General features: G+C 43.3%; 1 protein-coding gene across 5 annotated transcripts in view; it reads right to left on the reverse strand.

Moving 5' to 3' along the window:
- gart (phosphoribosylglycinamide formyltransferase) overlaps nucleotides 1–14,865 on the reverse strand; it is a 60,383-nt gene that overhangs the window by 4,681 nt on the left and 40,837 nt on the right. For all 5 annotated transcript variants that reach the window (XR_005461252.1, XM_038801632.1, XM_038801633.1 and 2 more), the window contains exons 11-19: nucleotides 13,456–13,687; nucleotides 12,764–12,858; nucleotides 11,877–11,986; nucleotides 11,564–11,762; nucleotides 9,109–9,360; nucleotides 8,045–8,197; nucleotides 4,631–4,834; nucleotides 2,490–2,633; nucleotides 1,837–1,967 (exon numbers count right to left, since the gene is read on the reverse strand). Coding sequence is in view for 4 of the 5 variants with exons in the window: in XM_038801632.1 (XP_038657560.1) it covers nucleotides 1,837–1,967; nucleotides 2,490–2,633; nucleotides 4,631–4,834; nucleotides 8,045–8,197; nucleotides 9,109–9,360; nucleotides 11,564–11,762; nucleotides 11,877–11,986; nucleotides 12,764–12,858; nucleotides 13,456–13,687 (1,520 nt within the window). In the remaining variant the exon portion in view is untranslated. The remainder of the gene's footprint in view (nucleotides 1–1,836; nucleotides 1,968–2,489; nucleotides 2,634–4,630; nucleotides 4,835–8,044; nucleotides 8,198–9,108; nucleotides 9,361–11,563; nucleotides 11,763–11,876; nucleotides 11,987–12,763; nucleotides 12,859–13,455; nucleotides 13,688–14,865) is intronic.

The raw sequence follows: 14,865 nt of genomic DNA on the forward strand, positions 1-14,865 counted from the left end.
TAAAAAAGATATCTATTTAAAAAATAATAACTTTTGCATCAGATTTTTCTCCTGAAGTCAAATGTGACTGCAGAACTGTGCAGCTGCCGGTTATCAACCATGTTGCCATTTGCAGTGACATGTTTATGACATAGTGGTGCCAGACAGTCCGGGTGCCAGACAGTCCGGGTACACTGGTTAACAAACAGGTATTCCATTAAGCATATCAATGTCAGTGCATGGATTCCTGTTTCAAGGTTGATCAGAGCTCAACTGTTAACTATCATTGCATTTGAATAATTAAAGTGGTTTCCTGCTATCCACCATTCACCAGTGAACAACCCAAGGGACCTCCACTCTCACAGCTGCATTAAACAGACCCAACACCCAACCCACAGTGTTCATAAGCCCTCTTCAGTTAGTGTAATAGTTATCATGTGTCTACGGTAAAACTGATTCATTTATACGCAGAATGCATCCAACATTTCCTTCCTTCAGTTCAGCCTCAATTTGGAGTACTGCATCCAGTTCTGGGAAGATGTGAAGATATTGGAGAGTGCACAGAAATGATTCACAAGAATGTTCCAGGGACGAGGAACTTCAGTTACGTAAACTGGGACTGTTTTCCTTTGAGAAGAGAATGTTGAGGGGAATTTTAAAAAAAAGATATTCAAAACCTGGGTCTGGACAGAGTAGTCAGGGATAAACTGCTCCCATTGGTAGAAGAATCAAGAACCAGAGGGCACAGATTTAAGGTCATTGGCAAAAGAAGCAATGGTAACATAAGCAAAAACCTTGTGGTTACGATCTGGAATGCACTGCCTGAGCAGTTGGTGGAGGCTGGGGCATTCAAGAGGAAATTGGATCATTATCTGAAGGAAGGAAAGATTTGCAGGGCTACGGGGACATGGCAGGGGGAGAGCCAGCACAGACTGTATCTGTGCAGACCCCTCGTGATTTTGAATATCTCTATCAAATCTCCTCTCAACATTCTCCAACCTCTTCTCTGAATGGACATGATGGGCTGAATGGCCTCCTCTGGGCACGGACCATTCTATGATAGTCCCTCCAAGTCAGTCCCTCCAAGTCTCTCAATGCTGATCATTTCAAGAATTTTCTGGTGATTTTTGCAGTGCATAAATCTTTTTGGTTATGTGTCATATTCTACAATTGGTGTCGGCTATACATGGCCCTGCGATTTTCTTTGAACCTCTAATTAGTGGTAAAGCTGAAAAGTGCATTCAACATCACCAGAATCACTAGGCAAATTCTACATTGATCCAGCTTCAATATCACATCAACCCTAGAATAAATCCAACTTAAAACCTCCAAACAACAAGTCTTGTTCTTCAAATGCTAATATATGTAAGAGGCTAATATACATACATTTAAATGCTAGAACTACCGGTAACATGTTAAACAAAACGTGTTATGAGCCTTCGCCTTTTTATTGCACCTGGGCTTTACTCACGTGTGACCTTTTGGTTATATATATATTTTTATTATTCGTTCATGGGATGTGGGCATCCAGCATTTATTGCCCATCCCTTGAGGGGGCAGTTAAGAGTCAACCACATTGCTCTGGGTCTGGAGTCACATGTAGGCCAGACCAGGTAAGGATGGCAGATTTCCTTCCTTAAAGGAACCATTAGTGAACCAAACGGGTTTTTAACGACAATCGACAATAGGTTCAGGGTCCTCCGTTTAAATTCCATCACCTGCCGTGATGGGATTCGAATCCGGGTCCTCAGATCATTATCCTGGGTCTCTGGATTACTAGTCTAGCGATAATGCCACTATGCCACCGCCTCCCCTTATTGAGTAGTTGGTAAGCCCACCAGAGGCTATAGTTCTCACCCTTGTGGGAATGCCAGCCCGAGTTGCTTTCGTCAGCCCCTCTACTCCAGTCTTGTTGGAGATAACAATTGCTATTTCTACACAACTGGCGGGATCCTTTGTGTGTTCTATAATGGCCTGGAGGTTTGTCCCTTAAAAAAAAAGAGATTAAAAAAGTAAACAAGTAGCAACATGTCTTCAGGGAAGCATAGCGTTCTATTTCATGAAAACGCCTGGTGACCAGTGAGTAAAATGTGGGCTACTGACGATGAGAAAGCAGATTCCAAAATTCTTAAGTGTCAAGAGGTTCAACCCAATACTATGCAAATTTATCAACGCCAAATTCAAAACCACCCATTGGTGCAAAGAAAGATGCATTGCATATTTTGGACTGTTTGGTTCCATGTTGTGGAGACCCACTCGTTCGCCTTCCGTCTGCCCCATGAGGGTTCCATTTTGATGTTAATAATTAAAACATGGTGTCAAATTGAGGAAACATATTCAAACTTCTGGCTCAATAAACAGCCAAAGCAGATGTCATAATGAACAGGTAGGATTGTGGCTGGAGCAAAACTAAGCAATCCAAAAGCCTTTCCAGCTTATCCAGGGCCCAACTGGGTAAAACATTATTTCATCAGCACAACTATTACAGTCCGACAAAGGAGGCAACCCACCTGTTCCGGAGATGAGGACACCAACTCTCATTTTCCGAGTTTGCGCACATTCCTGTGATAAACCATCACCAACGGCACATTGATCTGACTGCTGGTTTAAATGTAGTGTCTTCATGAGATTTTTAATCACTACCTTTTCAGTGCCTAAAAGTAGAGGGGAAAAAGCGTGAAATACTTTATAACGGCTTTTTAAAAAAAGCTCAGTTAGTGGAGTTTGATTGCGAGTTGTATAGGATGCTTTCTCATTACAAAATGAGTAGACATCAACTAAAATGATTTTCCAGCACCCTCCACATTATGGTTCACAGTCAAGATGGCAGCTAATTCTCGGTGACATTTTTAATCCCAATAGAAAAATGTAGGCCAGAATTTTTGTACCGTTCGATAATGTTCTTAGGTTTGATCTTCTTGCGTTCCCTTGGCCGCAGAAAAATACGTTTCACTGTACTTCGGTACATGTGACAATAAAATCAAAAATCAAATCAAAAAAATCCAGCAATTAGGAACATGGACCAAGAACAGCATTTGGACAAGAAAGAGTACCGCATGAAAATTCTTCTCAGAAACCAACTTTAAATAGCAATTCAATACAGTAAAAAGGATAAGACACCAACAGCGTTCTCCTCCTTCTCAATCTCTTCCCCAGTTCTCCTGAAAGCACCTATATTTTGCTAGGGTATGATTCTGTGCACACCAGTTTGGTGGACAATGATAGACTCGCAGTGAACCTACGTACTAACGGTCAGCAGATATGGTGGACACCCATGTCGCACCTGACATTCGCACTCATTCTTGCCAGTAGGAATCAATGGTTAGCCTTCAGGAACAGATTGACAGATCTACTGGCAGATTAATCCCCCACCAATCCCAGACGCACTGAGATTTTAATTGAAATTTAGCAAGAGTTAGACATCTATCTACAATGAGCTGAGGTTACAGGAAGTGATCAAGAGTGGAAACTTTATCTCCTTATCTCAACCGTCAAATTCAATCCTTACCAGCCCCTATACCATTCCCTTTAATGCTCAATTCTGCCTGAATTAGATTATTGAATTTGGAACAGGCAACAGGTGAATTGAGAGACTTTCTTAGTTTCTGTGTCTCAGGTCTATACCCTGTGGTGCATTCAGCCACTTCACCATCTCGCTGATAACGTCCATTTGCTAAACTCCACTTACCGTGGTACATTGAGAGTTCAGTTAAACAATAAATCTTTGCTAAACTCCACTTAATGTAGTACATTGAGAGTTCAGTTAAAAAATAAATCTTCAACAATTGGCAAAAAAAAAACAAGTAATGCTCAGCAAGGTCAGGCACATTGCAGCCTTCTGGATTGACCATAGAGTTCAATCATTTCCGATCACTGCCACTTTTACAGCCTAGATGTTTCTGCTGTTGTTATTTACACCCCCTCTAGACACTTCTTTGCTTGCGCCTTTTTCTTTGCACCATCATTCCTTTTGCCATTTAATCTCTTGTGCCTTCGATCCTTATCACCCTTCAGTTCTTTCCTCCTTCCCCTATTTTTCGGCGATTTTGCTTAAAACCTGATGCATCCCTCATCTTTTACGGTTAAAAAAAAATCACAGAACCTCTACAGTGCAGAAAGAGGCCATTCGGCCCATTGTGTCTGCAATGACCCTCCGAAAGAGCATCCCACCCAGGCCATTCACCTGCCCTGTCCCCCTAACCTTTGGGCACTCGAGGCCAATTTATCATAGCTAATCCTAACTTGCACAACTTTGGACTGTGGGAGGTAACCGAACCCAGAGGAAACCCACGCAGACACAGGGAGAACGTGCAAAATCCACACAGTCACCCGAGGCCGCAATTGAACCCGGGTCCCTGGTGCTGTGAGGCAACAGCGCTAACCACTGTGCCACCGTAATGTTCTGAAACATTAACTCCTCTTTCTCCCTCCAGATGCTGCACGACCTGCCAACTATTTCTGCAATTTTCTGTTCTTTCATATTTCCAGCATCCACAGTAGTTCGCATTGGTTAAGTAAAGAATTACTGTTACGTCTGCAGTAAGTTTTACAATGCAACTTGATAATTGGAAACCAGAAACTCTGGTGAACAGTACTCTTGACAAGTCTTCTCCTTTCCCATGCACACAACAGCCAATGGCAGCTCAGTAACCTGTTTTATGTGGCACAACTTTGCCAATGGGCCATGCTTCATAATGCCTCTTCACACTTTGCAGCACATTTTCAGCTTTCTCTTCAGCCACGATGAGCACAGCTCCAAGTCCACAGTTGAAGGTGCGAGCCATCTCCTCTTCCGAAAGGGCACCATGTCTTTGTAACCACGAAAAGATTTCCGGAATCTTCCAGCACGATGCATCTTTTAAATGGCAACAAAAGTAACATTGAGAGTGTTGGAGAAGAATTTGAAGTCCTTCAGAGTTCACAGATTTTGTTACTGTTCCCCTTTGTTATGGTTACAATTGCTATAGTTTGGCAATTACACTGTTTGTGTTGGGGGGGGGGGGGGGGGGGGGTCAAGTGGTGGGGGTGGGAGGGCAACTGCAGTATTTCAAAGAGAAAAAGACTGGTGGGCATTTCAAACAAAACATTACTCAATATTTCAGATTATTGATTGTATAATTGATTGTGGGGTTTTTAAAACTGGACTTTTAGAATACAATCTCTGAAACAGAGACTCAAACCCAGCTCCAAGACCTGGTTCAGACCACTCAATCCAATCCTGGTTGGGCATAAATCTACAATAAAAGACTGGAAGCCATTCACAAAGGCCGTCTTAACAAGTAAGAGAAGCTAGTGTGGGATACAAAATAAGTCATATTAGTCCAATACCATTCTGACGTGTAAGCAGTTCAGAGGAAATTCGTTTTCTGGCAATGGCAGAATTTGTTACTATCCTTAGTTGCTTTCGAGAAGATGGTGGTGAGCTACCTTCTTAGAAGGGTCGGGTACGTTTTGGCGCCGACCTTTTGGCGCTCATCTGTTTTGGCGCTGGCCTTTTTGGCGCCGCCAACAAGAATCCAACAGTCCGGGAGCTGGTTTGTTTACTGAGTTCATTTCTCTCAGTTTGTTGCTGACTTTCTTATCCCGTGAGTAGTTTTTATTGTCCAAGTCTCTCACCATCCGGCAAGTTCCCGCAAACTCATACATGCTCTGTTACAGACGTCATGGTCTGTCTGATATTGTTTCCTTACGAATTTGCTATTATCTTTAGCCCTCGGGTTCTTATGTTCTGTACTTCTCTGACAGCTCGAATCAATTTCGATTTCATATTAAAAGAGACTGCTTCAATCGTATAACGTTGACTAAGTGTGTCATTATTTGCTTTAAAACCTCCGCAGGTAGGTTGATGTAATTTTATATTGTAGCACCGTTTATCGTGTAAGGCACCAGTAAAATACGTATAGCGGTAATGTACATACGTTAATATGCAGAGTACGGATCAAATAGTAAATCAGCAGATAAGACTAGATTCGGGAAAAATAACAAAATGGCCAAACTAAAGGTTCTGTACCTAAGCACACACCAAGGCATTAAAAAAGTTGAGCGCATTGTGCAAATACAAATTAGCAAGTACGAACTGACAGGAACATATCTACAGAGCGACAAGCATTGGGACCTGAACAGTTAACGGTTTGTAGAATTTAGGAAGGATAAAAAATAAGGAACATATGGAGAGGTGACTCTGTTACTTAATGCTTATTTTAACGCATTAATCAGACGAGACAGATGTTAAGGAGACCACTATTACAGTTAGCGTTAAGATGAAATATGAGGAGGCAAGAGGTCACACACAGCACTGGTATGCCGCCGTGCTAATTGTAACTGCAGGGTCGGGCAAATTATAAAATAAGAGAAAGCTTGTCTGATGAGGTATAGTAGTAAACCAGCCACTGCAGCCCCTGTCTGGGAACTTGCCGGATGGTGAGAGACTTGCTTAGGTACAGTACCTTTAGTTTGGGCATTTTGTTATTTTTCCCGAATCTAGTCTTATCTGCTGATTTATTATTTGATCCGTACTCTGCATATTAACTATGTACATTACCGCTATACGTATGGCAAATAATGACACACTTAGTCAACGTTATACGATTGAACCCGAGGGCTAAAGATAATAGCAAATTCGTAAGGAAACAATATCAGACAGATCATGACGTCTGTAACAGAGCATGTATGAGTTTGCGGGAACTTGCCGGATGGTGAGAGACAGTCAGCAACAAACTGAGAGAAATGAACTCAGTAAACAAACCAGCTCCCGGACTGTTGGATTCCTGTTGGCGGCGCCAAAAAGGCCAGCGCCAAAACAGATGAGCGCCAAAAGGTCGGCGTCAAAAGGGCGGCGCCAAATAGTCCCATTCCCTCTTAGAAGCAGTAGGCCATTCAGCCCATTCAATAAAATCATGGTTGACCTGACCACGCCTCAACTTCACCTTCTGCCCAACCAGGTGACCTTTGATTCCCTCGTTAGTCAAGAATCTATCTCCCTCTGCCTTAAAGATATTTACTGACCCAGCCTCCAATGCTCTCTCAGGAAGAGAATTCCAAAGATTCACGACCCTATTCCAATTTCTTTAAAAAACTTTTTTTTTTTTAACATTTTGCACATAAAACAGAGAACACAAAATAGGAAAGGCAACAAATCAAAACTTCCTCACACTTCAGCCGATAATCAGAAGACTCAAAAAAAATAGCCCTCCACTCCCTCCCGAACTTCTCTCCCCCCCCCCCCCCCCCCAAACAGCTGACGGCGACCAACTCTTTAAAGTAAAGAATAAATGGGCGCCATCGCTTATAACACCTCTCAGTAATCCCCCTCAAGGTGAACTTAACCTTCTCAAGCTACAGAAAATCCATCAAGTCCCCCAATCACACCAAGGCACAGGGTGGAAAAGCTGACCGCCACCCCAACAGAACCCACCTTCAAGTAACCAGCAAGGTGAAGGTGAAAACACTTCTCACTTCTGTTTTAAATAACATGTTTCTTTTCTAGTCTTCCTGTCAAAGTGGACAAGTTCACGTTTTCCCACATTATACTCCATCTGCCAAATTTCTGCCCACTCCCTACATCCCTTTACAGACTCCCAAGTCCTCTTCACTACCTACTTTCCGATCTAACTTTGTGTCATCAAATTTAGCAAACATACATTTGATCCCTTCATCCAACTTATAACTAATTGAGGCCCCTGCACTGATCCCTCCGACACAACTCGTTATATCTTGCCAACCAGAAAAATACCCATTTAGGCCTACACTTGGATTCCTGTTAGCTACTCTATCCTTTCTAATATGTCACCCCCTGCACCATGAGCTCTTATTTTGTGTAGTAACCTTTGCCAAGTAGCTTCTGTTATCTAAGTGTGGCACATCCACAGGCTTCCATTTATCCACATTTCTTGTCACTTCCTCAAAGAGGTCCAATAAATTATTTTAAATGTGTTTCATTGGAAAGAAAGGTTATTAAAGGGACATCATAAGAGGTAGAGAAAGTGCTGCCATGGGTAATGAAAAAGGCACAGTAATCGCTGAGTTGAATAGACTCGACTATGTAGCATATGAAATAAGCTCTCACCTAACGTAACACCAAGTTTTTCAGGAAGAACTCTGGGAATGTTTTCTAGCAGTCCACCTCCTGTGATGTGAGCATAAGCCTTCACATGTCCCAGATGCAGAATTGGCAACAGGGCCTTAGCATAAATTCTGGTGGGCTCCAGCAGCACCTCTCCTATAAAAGGAGTTAAAAGAAGATCTTTACAACCTAAATTCCATTGTCAAATGCCCTAAAGGAGCTGAGGCAACTGTACTTTTCTGGCATGAAGACGAAGCACTGGCTATAAAACTCAATTTTACATAGTTGAATTTCAGGAGCAATCGATTGCTAGCCAATTTCAAATGGCTTAAAGGAAAAAAAAGGCATGCTCGTTAACACAAGGTTAACTTTACATTTTAAAAAAGGCAGCCAAAAGATTTCTGAAATTCGGGAATAAAGAAATGATCTGCAGCGGGTACATTTCAGACAAGTTTTTTTAAAAAATTGATATTCCAAGTTCAATAGATAAGAACACAAAAAATAGGAGCTGGAGTAGGTCATATGGCCCCTTGTGTCTACTCTGCCGTTCAATAGGATCACGGTTGACCCCAGACCTCAATTTCATTTTCCTGCCCAATCCCATATCCCTCGATTCCTCTGGGGTCCAAAAACCTATCTAAACCTCCAAGTATCTCAATGACTGAGCGTCCCGAGCCCTCTAGAAATGTAAAGACAATCAGCCATTAAGAAACGTCATACACAAATGGAAGTCCCAATGTGGAAGTGTAAACGCAGTCTACTGCCCCTTGAATGTATTCCTAAATTTTTGGATGCAGGTAATAGCCCAATTAGTGACTTATTCTGGGAGGTTGCAGACACGCACCAACCTCAATTGTCTGCTTATTTCTAAACAGCAATAGTTGTTTACCTTTGAAATAGGGGCATATCCAGTGTGGGAGAACCACAGGGCCCGGCTTAAGGGTCCGACGGAGCAACACTGACCTGCTGTCTGTGGAACAAGATTCTCTAATGCAAAACAAATCAAGTCAGGCTCACAATATCTGGTTATGAAGGCCGCACGATCCACACTCCGTTTCGAACCTTACCGAGTGTCTGTGAACCATAGCTGGACGGTGCTGGTGAGGAGCACTGCAAAGAGGACTTCTCCAAAATAGTTCGAACAAGGCTAAAGCCATTGCTATGGAGACCAGACGAAGCAACGCCAATGACGGTGTCACCCGAGGTGATGCGCTCCAGCTTTGGGAGCATCTGTTCACGTTCCACTGCTCCCACTGCAAAACCAGCCAGATCATACTCTCCCGGGGAATACATGCCTGGCATTTCAGCAGTCTCTCCTCCTAAAAAGAACAGGTAGACGAGAAAATAAAAGGACCATTGCTAAAACGGATATAATAGTGGTGGGAGAACTCAGGAAGAAAGTAACAGTCTGCTAAGTAGGTTGGACAAGGAGGATGGGGAAAGCATGTTTCCACTTGTGGGAGAATTAAAACGTCAAGAGGCATTAATACAATATAATTATTAAATAAGCCAATAAGGAAAAGTAGAAAATATGTTTACTCAGAAACTGGTTCAGTTGTGGAATTTACTATCCCAAGAAATGGTTGAGACAAACGGCTTAGCTGGTTTCAAAAGGAAATTCAACAGATAAACATGAGAAAAATAGCATGCTAAAGGAAGAGATGAGTGAGACAGAACAGCGGGAGACTGATATAATGGAGTATAAACACCAGTGGAGTTAGTTAGGTGGGTGTGCTTGGGCGGCACAGCGACACAGTGGTTAGCACTGCTGCCTCACGGCACAGAGGACCCGGGTTCAATCCCAGCCCCTGTAGAGTTTGCACATTGCCCCTGTAGAGTTTGCACATTCTCCCCGTGTCTCACGCCCACAACCCAAATATGTACAGGATAGGTGGATGGGCCATGCTAAAATTGCCCCTTAATTGGGAGAAAGAAATGAATTTACTCAAAGTTAAGAGAATTCGGAATTCTCCCTCTGTGTACCCGAACAGGCGCCAGAATGTGGCGACTGGGGGCTTTTAACCAGCAACTTCATTGCAGTGTTAATGTCAGCCTGCTTGTACCACTAATAAAGATTATTTATTTTATTTATTTATTATCGTTAAGTGGGCCAAATGGACTATTTCTGTGCTGCATATTCTATATAGTACATTCCAGGGAGCTTCACACTGAATTACATACAGTGACATTAGGTTAGGTGACAAAAAACCTGATTAAACAGGTCGGCTTCAAGGTACATCCCAAGGAGAGGGGTTTAGGGAGGGAATTCAATTCTCCTGGTCACCCACATTAAATCCTGGTCATTGTGCCGGCTTTACCAATCTCAGTCAGGATAGCGGCATGCTCAGACAGCGGCACGCTCAGGTTGCGGCACGCTCAGGCTGCGGCACGCCCAGGCTGCGGCACGCCCAGGCTGCGGCACGCCCAGGCTGGGGCACGCCCAGGCTGCGGCACGCCCAGGCTGCGGCACGCCCAGGCTGCGGCACGCTCAGACCGCAGCGGCATGCTCAGACTGCGGCACGCTCAGACTGCGGCACGCTCAGACTGCGGCACGCTCAGACCGCAGCGGCACGCTCAGACTGCGGCACGCTCAGACTGCGGCACGCTCAGACTGCGGCACGCTCAGACTGCGGCACGCTCAGACTGCGGCACGCTCAGACCGCAGCGGCATGCTCAGACAGCAACAAGGTTCAATAAGATTTTCATGAGGAAGAACTGGTCCCTGTGGAATGACACATCCGAAAAAACAACATTTTGATAAGAGGGAAGAATGTTAGCACAGAACACAGTGTGTAACGGCAAACAGTGGCTGAGGAAGGAACCCCAACTCTATTATAATCCTCCCATGCCCTTTCTCAGAACACCGCAGCCAATTTGCATACACTAAGATTCCACAAACAGTGATGATCCAGACAGCCAGTTCAGCTGTTTTAGTGAGTTGATCGGAGGGGTAAATATTGGCAAAGATTTCCTCTGCTGCTCTTCAATAGCATCGAGATCTTTCATGTCCACATTAAAGGGCAGGTAGATCCTGATTTAACATCTTCTGAATGTGCGCGAGATCCTCAGTACTGGATCATGTGTTTAAGACTCTGAAGTGCTGCTTGAACCCACAAAACCTTTGACCCTGGAGGTCATTCAGTGCCCACTGAACAAAAGGCTGCCACTTTATCATCGGAATTATGTTACGACCACTGACCCCTAAATATACCCCTACAATCCGACTCGTTTTTTTTTAAATTTAGGAGTACCCAATAATTTTTTCCAATTAAGGGGCAATTTAGCGTGGCCAATCCACCTATCCTGCTATCAAAGCTCAACAAAGGGTCAGCTGGACTCGAAACATTAGCTCTTTTCTCTCCCTACAGATGCTGCCAGACCTGCTGAGATTTTCCAGCCTTTTCTCTCTTAATACTTGAGCTCCCTTCATTGGAATGCACGGATTTAGAAAATAGCTTTGGGTGTATGTTTATTTTGAGCAGCATCATAGGAAGCAACATTAGTGCCACAGTATCGCCTTACCTAACAGAGCACATCCAGCCATTCTACAAGCCTCTGCGATACCAGCAATCACAGTCTGTGCCACACCCACATCCAGTTTACCGCAGGCAAAGTAGTCGAGAAAGAAAAGTGGCTCTGCCCCTTGTGCGAGAATATCGTTTACGCACATCGCTACCAGGTCTTGACCCAACGTGTCATGTTTATTGCACATCTGGGCAACCTTTCCACAGCCAAAATAGAACGGGAACACAAAAGAAAATGGAGATTAATAACACCATTGTATGTGTGCCATAATTTTATTCCAATTATAGTTATAAATACATGCAAATGACACCTTAAGTTTGGTTCCAACTCCATCAGTTCCCGAGACTAGGATTGGGTCAGTGTATCCAGCTGCCTTTAGGTCAAAGGTCCCTGCAAATCCTCCCAGATCAACATTGCAGCCTGGGATTTAGAAGGAGAAACATTTGTTTTAGAATCAGAGAGATTGTGGAGGAGGAAACCATTCAACCCACTGTGTCTGTGTAAAGCTAATTCCACATTCAATTTTGTTTTGTCAGTAATGAATTGTGCTCATGTAATTCCATTGTAAATAGTCGCATTAACCCAGCTTCCATGGATACTTCCATTAATACATTCTATATTTCAAGTCATTCATTGCATGTTTACCCCTCTGAAACTCTTTCATAACTTGAAACCCTTCTGTTAAGATTCCCCCAAACCTTTACTGTACCTCCCCTACCGCCGCCATAACCTCCACTGAAAACACCCTTTGGGGTCTTCCCAAGTCTTTCAATATAATTGTGTCCACTCATCTCCCAATATTATCCTAGTAAATTTACATCACACTATCCCCACCCTCCCCCATGGCTCCAATACCCTTTCCACAATGGATTGTCCCAAACTTCTCAGTATTACAACTGTGGCCCAATCAGAGGATTGTACTAATGCTTCACCACTACCTTACAGAATGTAATACTGTAGTAGAATCCTGCAAAAGGTTTGTTTCCTTAACGTCCAGGCAACTGAATCCACATAAAAATATTAATTTCCCTATTAATATTATTTTCCCCTCCGAATCTATTCCCCAACTAACGCTCGAGCAGGTCCCTGTGAAATGCCTCCAAGTTGTAAAGATACTTCAGGCTTCTCAAGTACATCTACTCCTATTGCAGGAGGTTACAGTGGTGTTTGATTCAATTAGCATGGATACCGGCCTACCTGGTCTGGAGGTAGCTGCTGCAAGTGGCTTGATTGAACGGACCAAAGCATTCCCAGCCGCAATGTCAACTCCACTGTCTTTGTAAGTCAGTCCTCTGGGTTAGTGAAGAAAAAGATACAAGTTCAGCGGCCAGAGAAAACGAAGAGGTATAAATCTTTCCAAAGCACAATTTAAGTTAATCTTAAAAAGCTGTTCAAAATCATGTAGCAAGCATTTTCCAAACGGTTGCGCCTCAATTTATTACAAAAACAAATTCCATTCACAGAGATGAGGTGCTTGGACGGAGAAGCAGTGTTTCATATATAGCAACTGCAACAGCCAACTGCACATTTAAAAATTCATAATAATAAGTTTGCCGAGAACAAATTTTTGGATTAGTATTCTGCGAGAAAGCCACATTCACATTCTAGGCCTAATTTCCAGAATATTGAGCATTTCCTCCTCAACTCGCTTGACCACAGATTGGGATCTAACCTCAGGCCAGGTTAGTTTGTGCAGATATTACCCAATAAAGGCATTGAGGAATTTCAACCAGCATTTTAATACATCTACTTTAATTGCATTAAATATTCTTCTGTTACTCTGAACCCACAACACACACTGCAGTAAAATATTAGATAATCGCAGCTTTTTTAAAATTCTTTCACAGGCGGCAGGGTGGCACAATGGAGATTTGCATTTAGACACAAACCTGGAATGCTTTATGAAAGCAATGGCTCGATGTGCAATGTCTTTTCTGTAAATAGCATCTTGGAACTGAACAGTTTCTACCCCTTTATTGGCTTCTTTCACTGCACTGATCAGGTCTTTACTGACAGCAGTGACTGTAAGCACTCGACCACCATTCGTCACAACATTCCCATCCTTCAGGGCAGTTCCTGCATGGAACACTTGTAGACCCATGTCCTTCGCAAGCGACAAACCTGCAAAATAAAGTCCTTTTAGCTCAAAGAAGTAAAATGTCACTCATCAACAGCTGCTCTTCCGCACAAGCTGTAAATATTCCACCCTACCTAACCTGGCACCCTCATGTTGAAATGAAGGCTTACAATGAGAATTTCTCACCTCCATCCTAATCTTGCCTTCTCCTTCAACCGTAAGAAGTCTTACAACACCAGGTTAGAGTCCAACAGGTTTGTTTCAAACACGAGCTTTCGGAACGCTGCTCCTTCCTCAGGTGAATGGAGAGGTATGTTCCAGAAACATTTATATAGACAAAGTCAGAGATGCCAGACAATGCATGGAATGCGAGCATTTGCGGGTAATCAATTCATTACAGACCCAGAGATAGGGGTAACCCCAGGTTAAAGAGGTGTGAATTGTCTCAAGCCAGGACAGTTGGTTCAGCATCGTCTGTGTTGTCAGTCGACTTGAGTGGGTTTGTGATCTGTAGCCCTTTCGTGATCTTGTCTGCTTGTTTGCATCTTTGTAGAAATTTAATGTCAGTGTCTATATCCGCGAACGTCCTGGAGATCCAAGATCCCGAAAGGGCTGAAACTGGCTGTCTGCAAGAGCACCAAGTCAACACATAAACCCGTTATCTCTATATGGGCTGTACAATTACCCACTTGTTTTTACACAAAGGAACAAGACCATGCTATGAATATGGAATGAATTTCCAGACACAAGTGATCAACTTTGCAGCAGGACGAAGGACAGACAAAAGAAGCCATCAGGCTCCATAGTGGGCTATTAGCTGGTCAGACGAGAGTGTTGCAGAGGACAATGGATCTTGATTGAATCACCATGAATAAACAGGAGTATCCTGTATTTTCCTCCCAGTAACGAGTTAGGGTCTGGATGGGACAATGGAACTCCGGCCAGTTGTGGGCGTATACTGATGACTCAATGCTAGCAGACCAGTATAATAGGAGGAACGTCGGAACAGATCTTGATTTGATTTGATTTATCGTCACATGTACCAAAGTACAGTGAAAAATATATTTTCTGCGGCCGAGGGAACGTACACAGTATGCACATAGGCAAATGAATAATCAGAGAACATTGTCAAATGGTACATCGATAAACAGTGATTGGTTACAGTACGGAACAAGGGGCCAAACAAAGCAAATACATGAGCAAGAGCAGCATAGGGCATTGT

Source organism: Scyliorhinus canicula, chromosome 7, assembly GCF_902713615.1.
Source record: "Scyliorhinus canicula chromosome 7, sScyCan1.1, whole genome shotgun sequence".
Taxonomy (NCBI): Eukaryota; Metazoa; Chordata; class Chondrichthyes; order Carcharhiniformes; family Scyliorhinidae; genus Scyliorhinus; species Scyliorhinus canicula.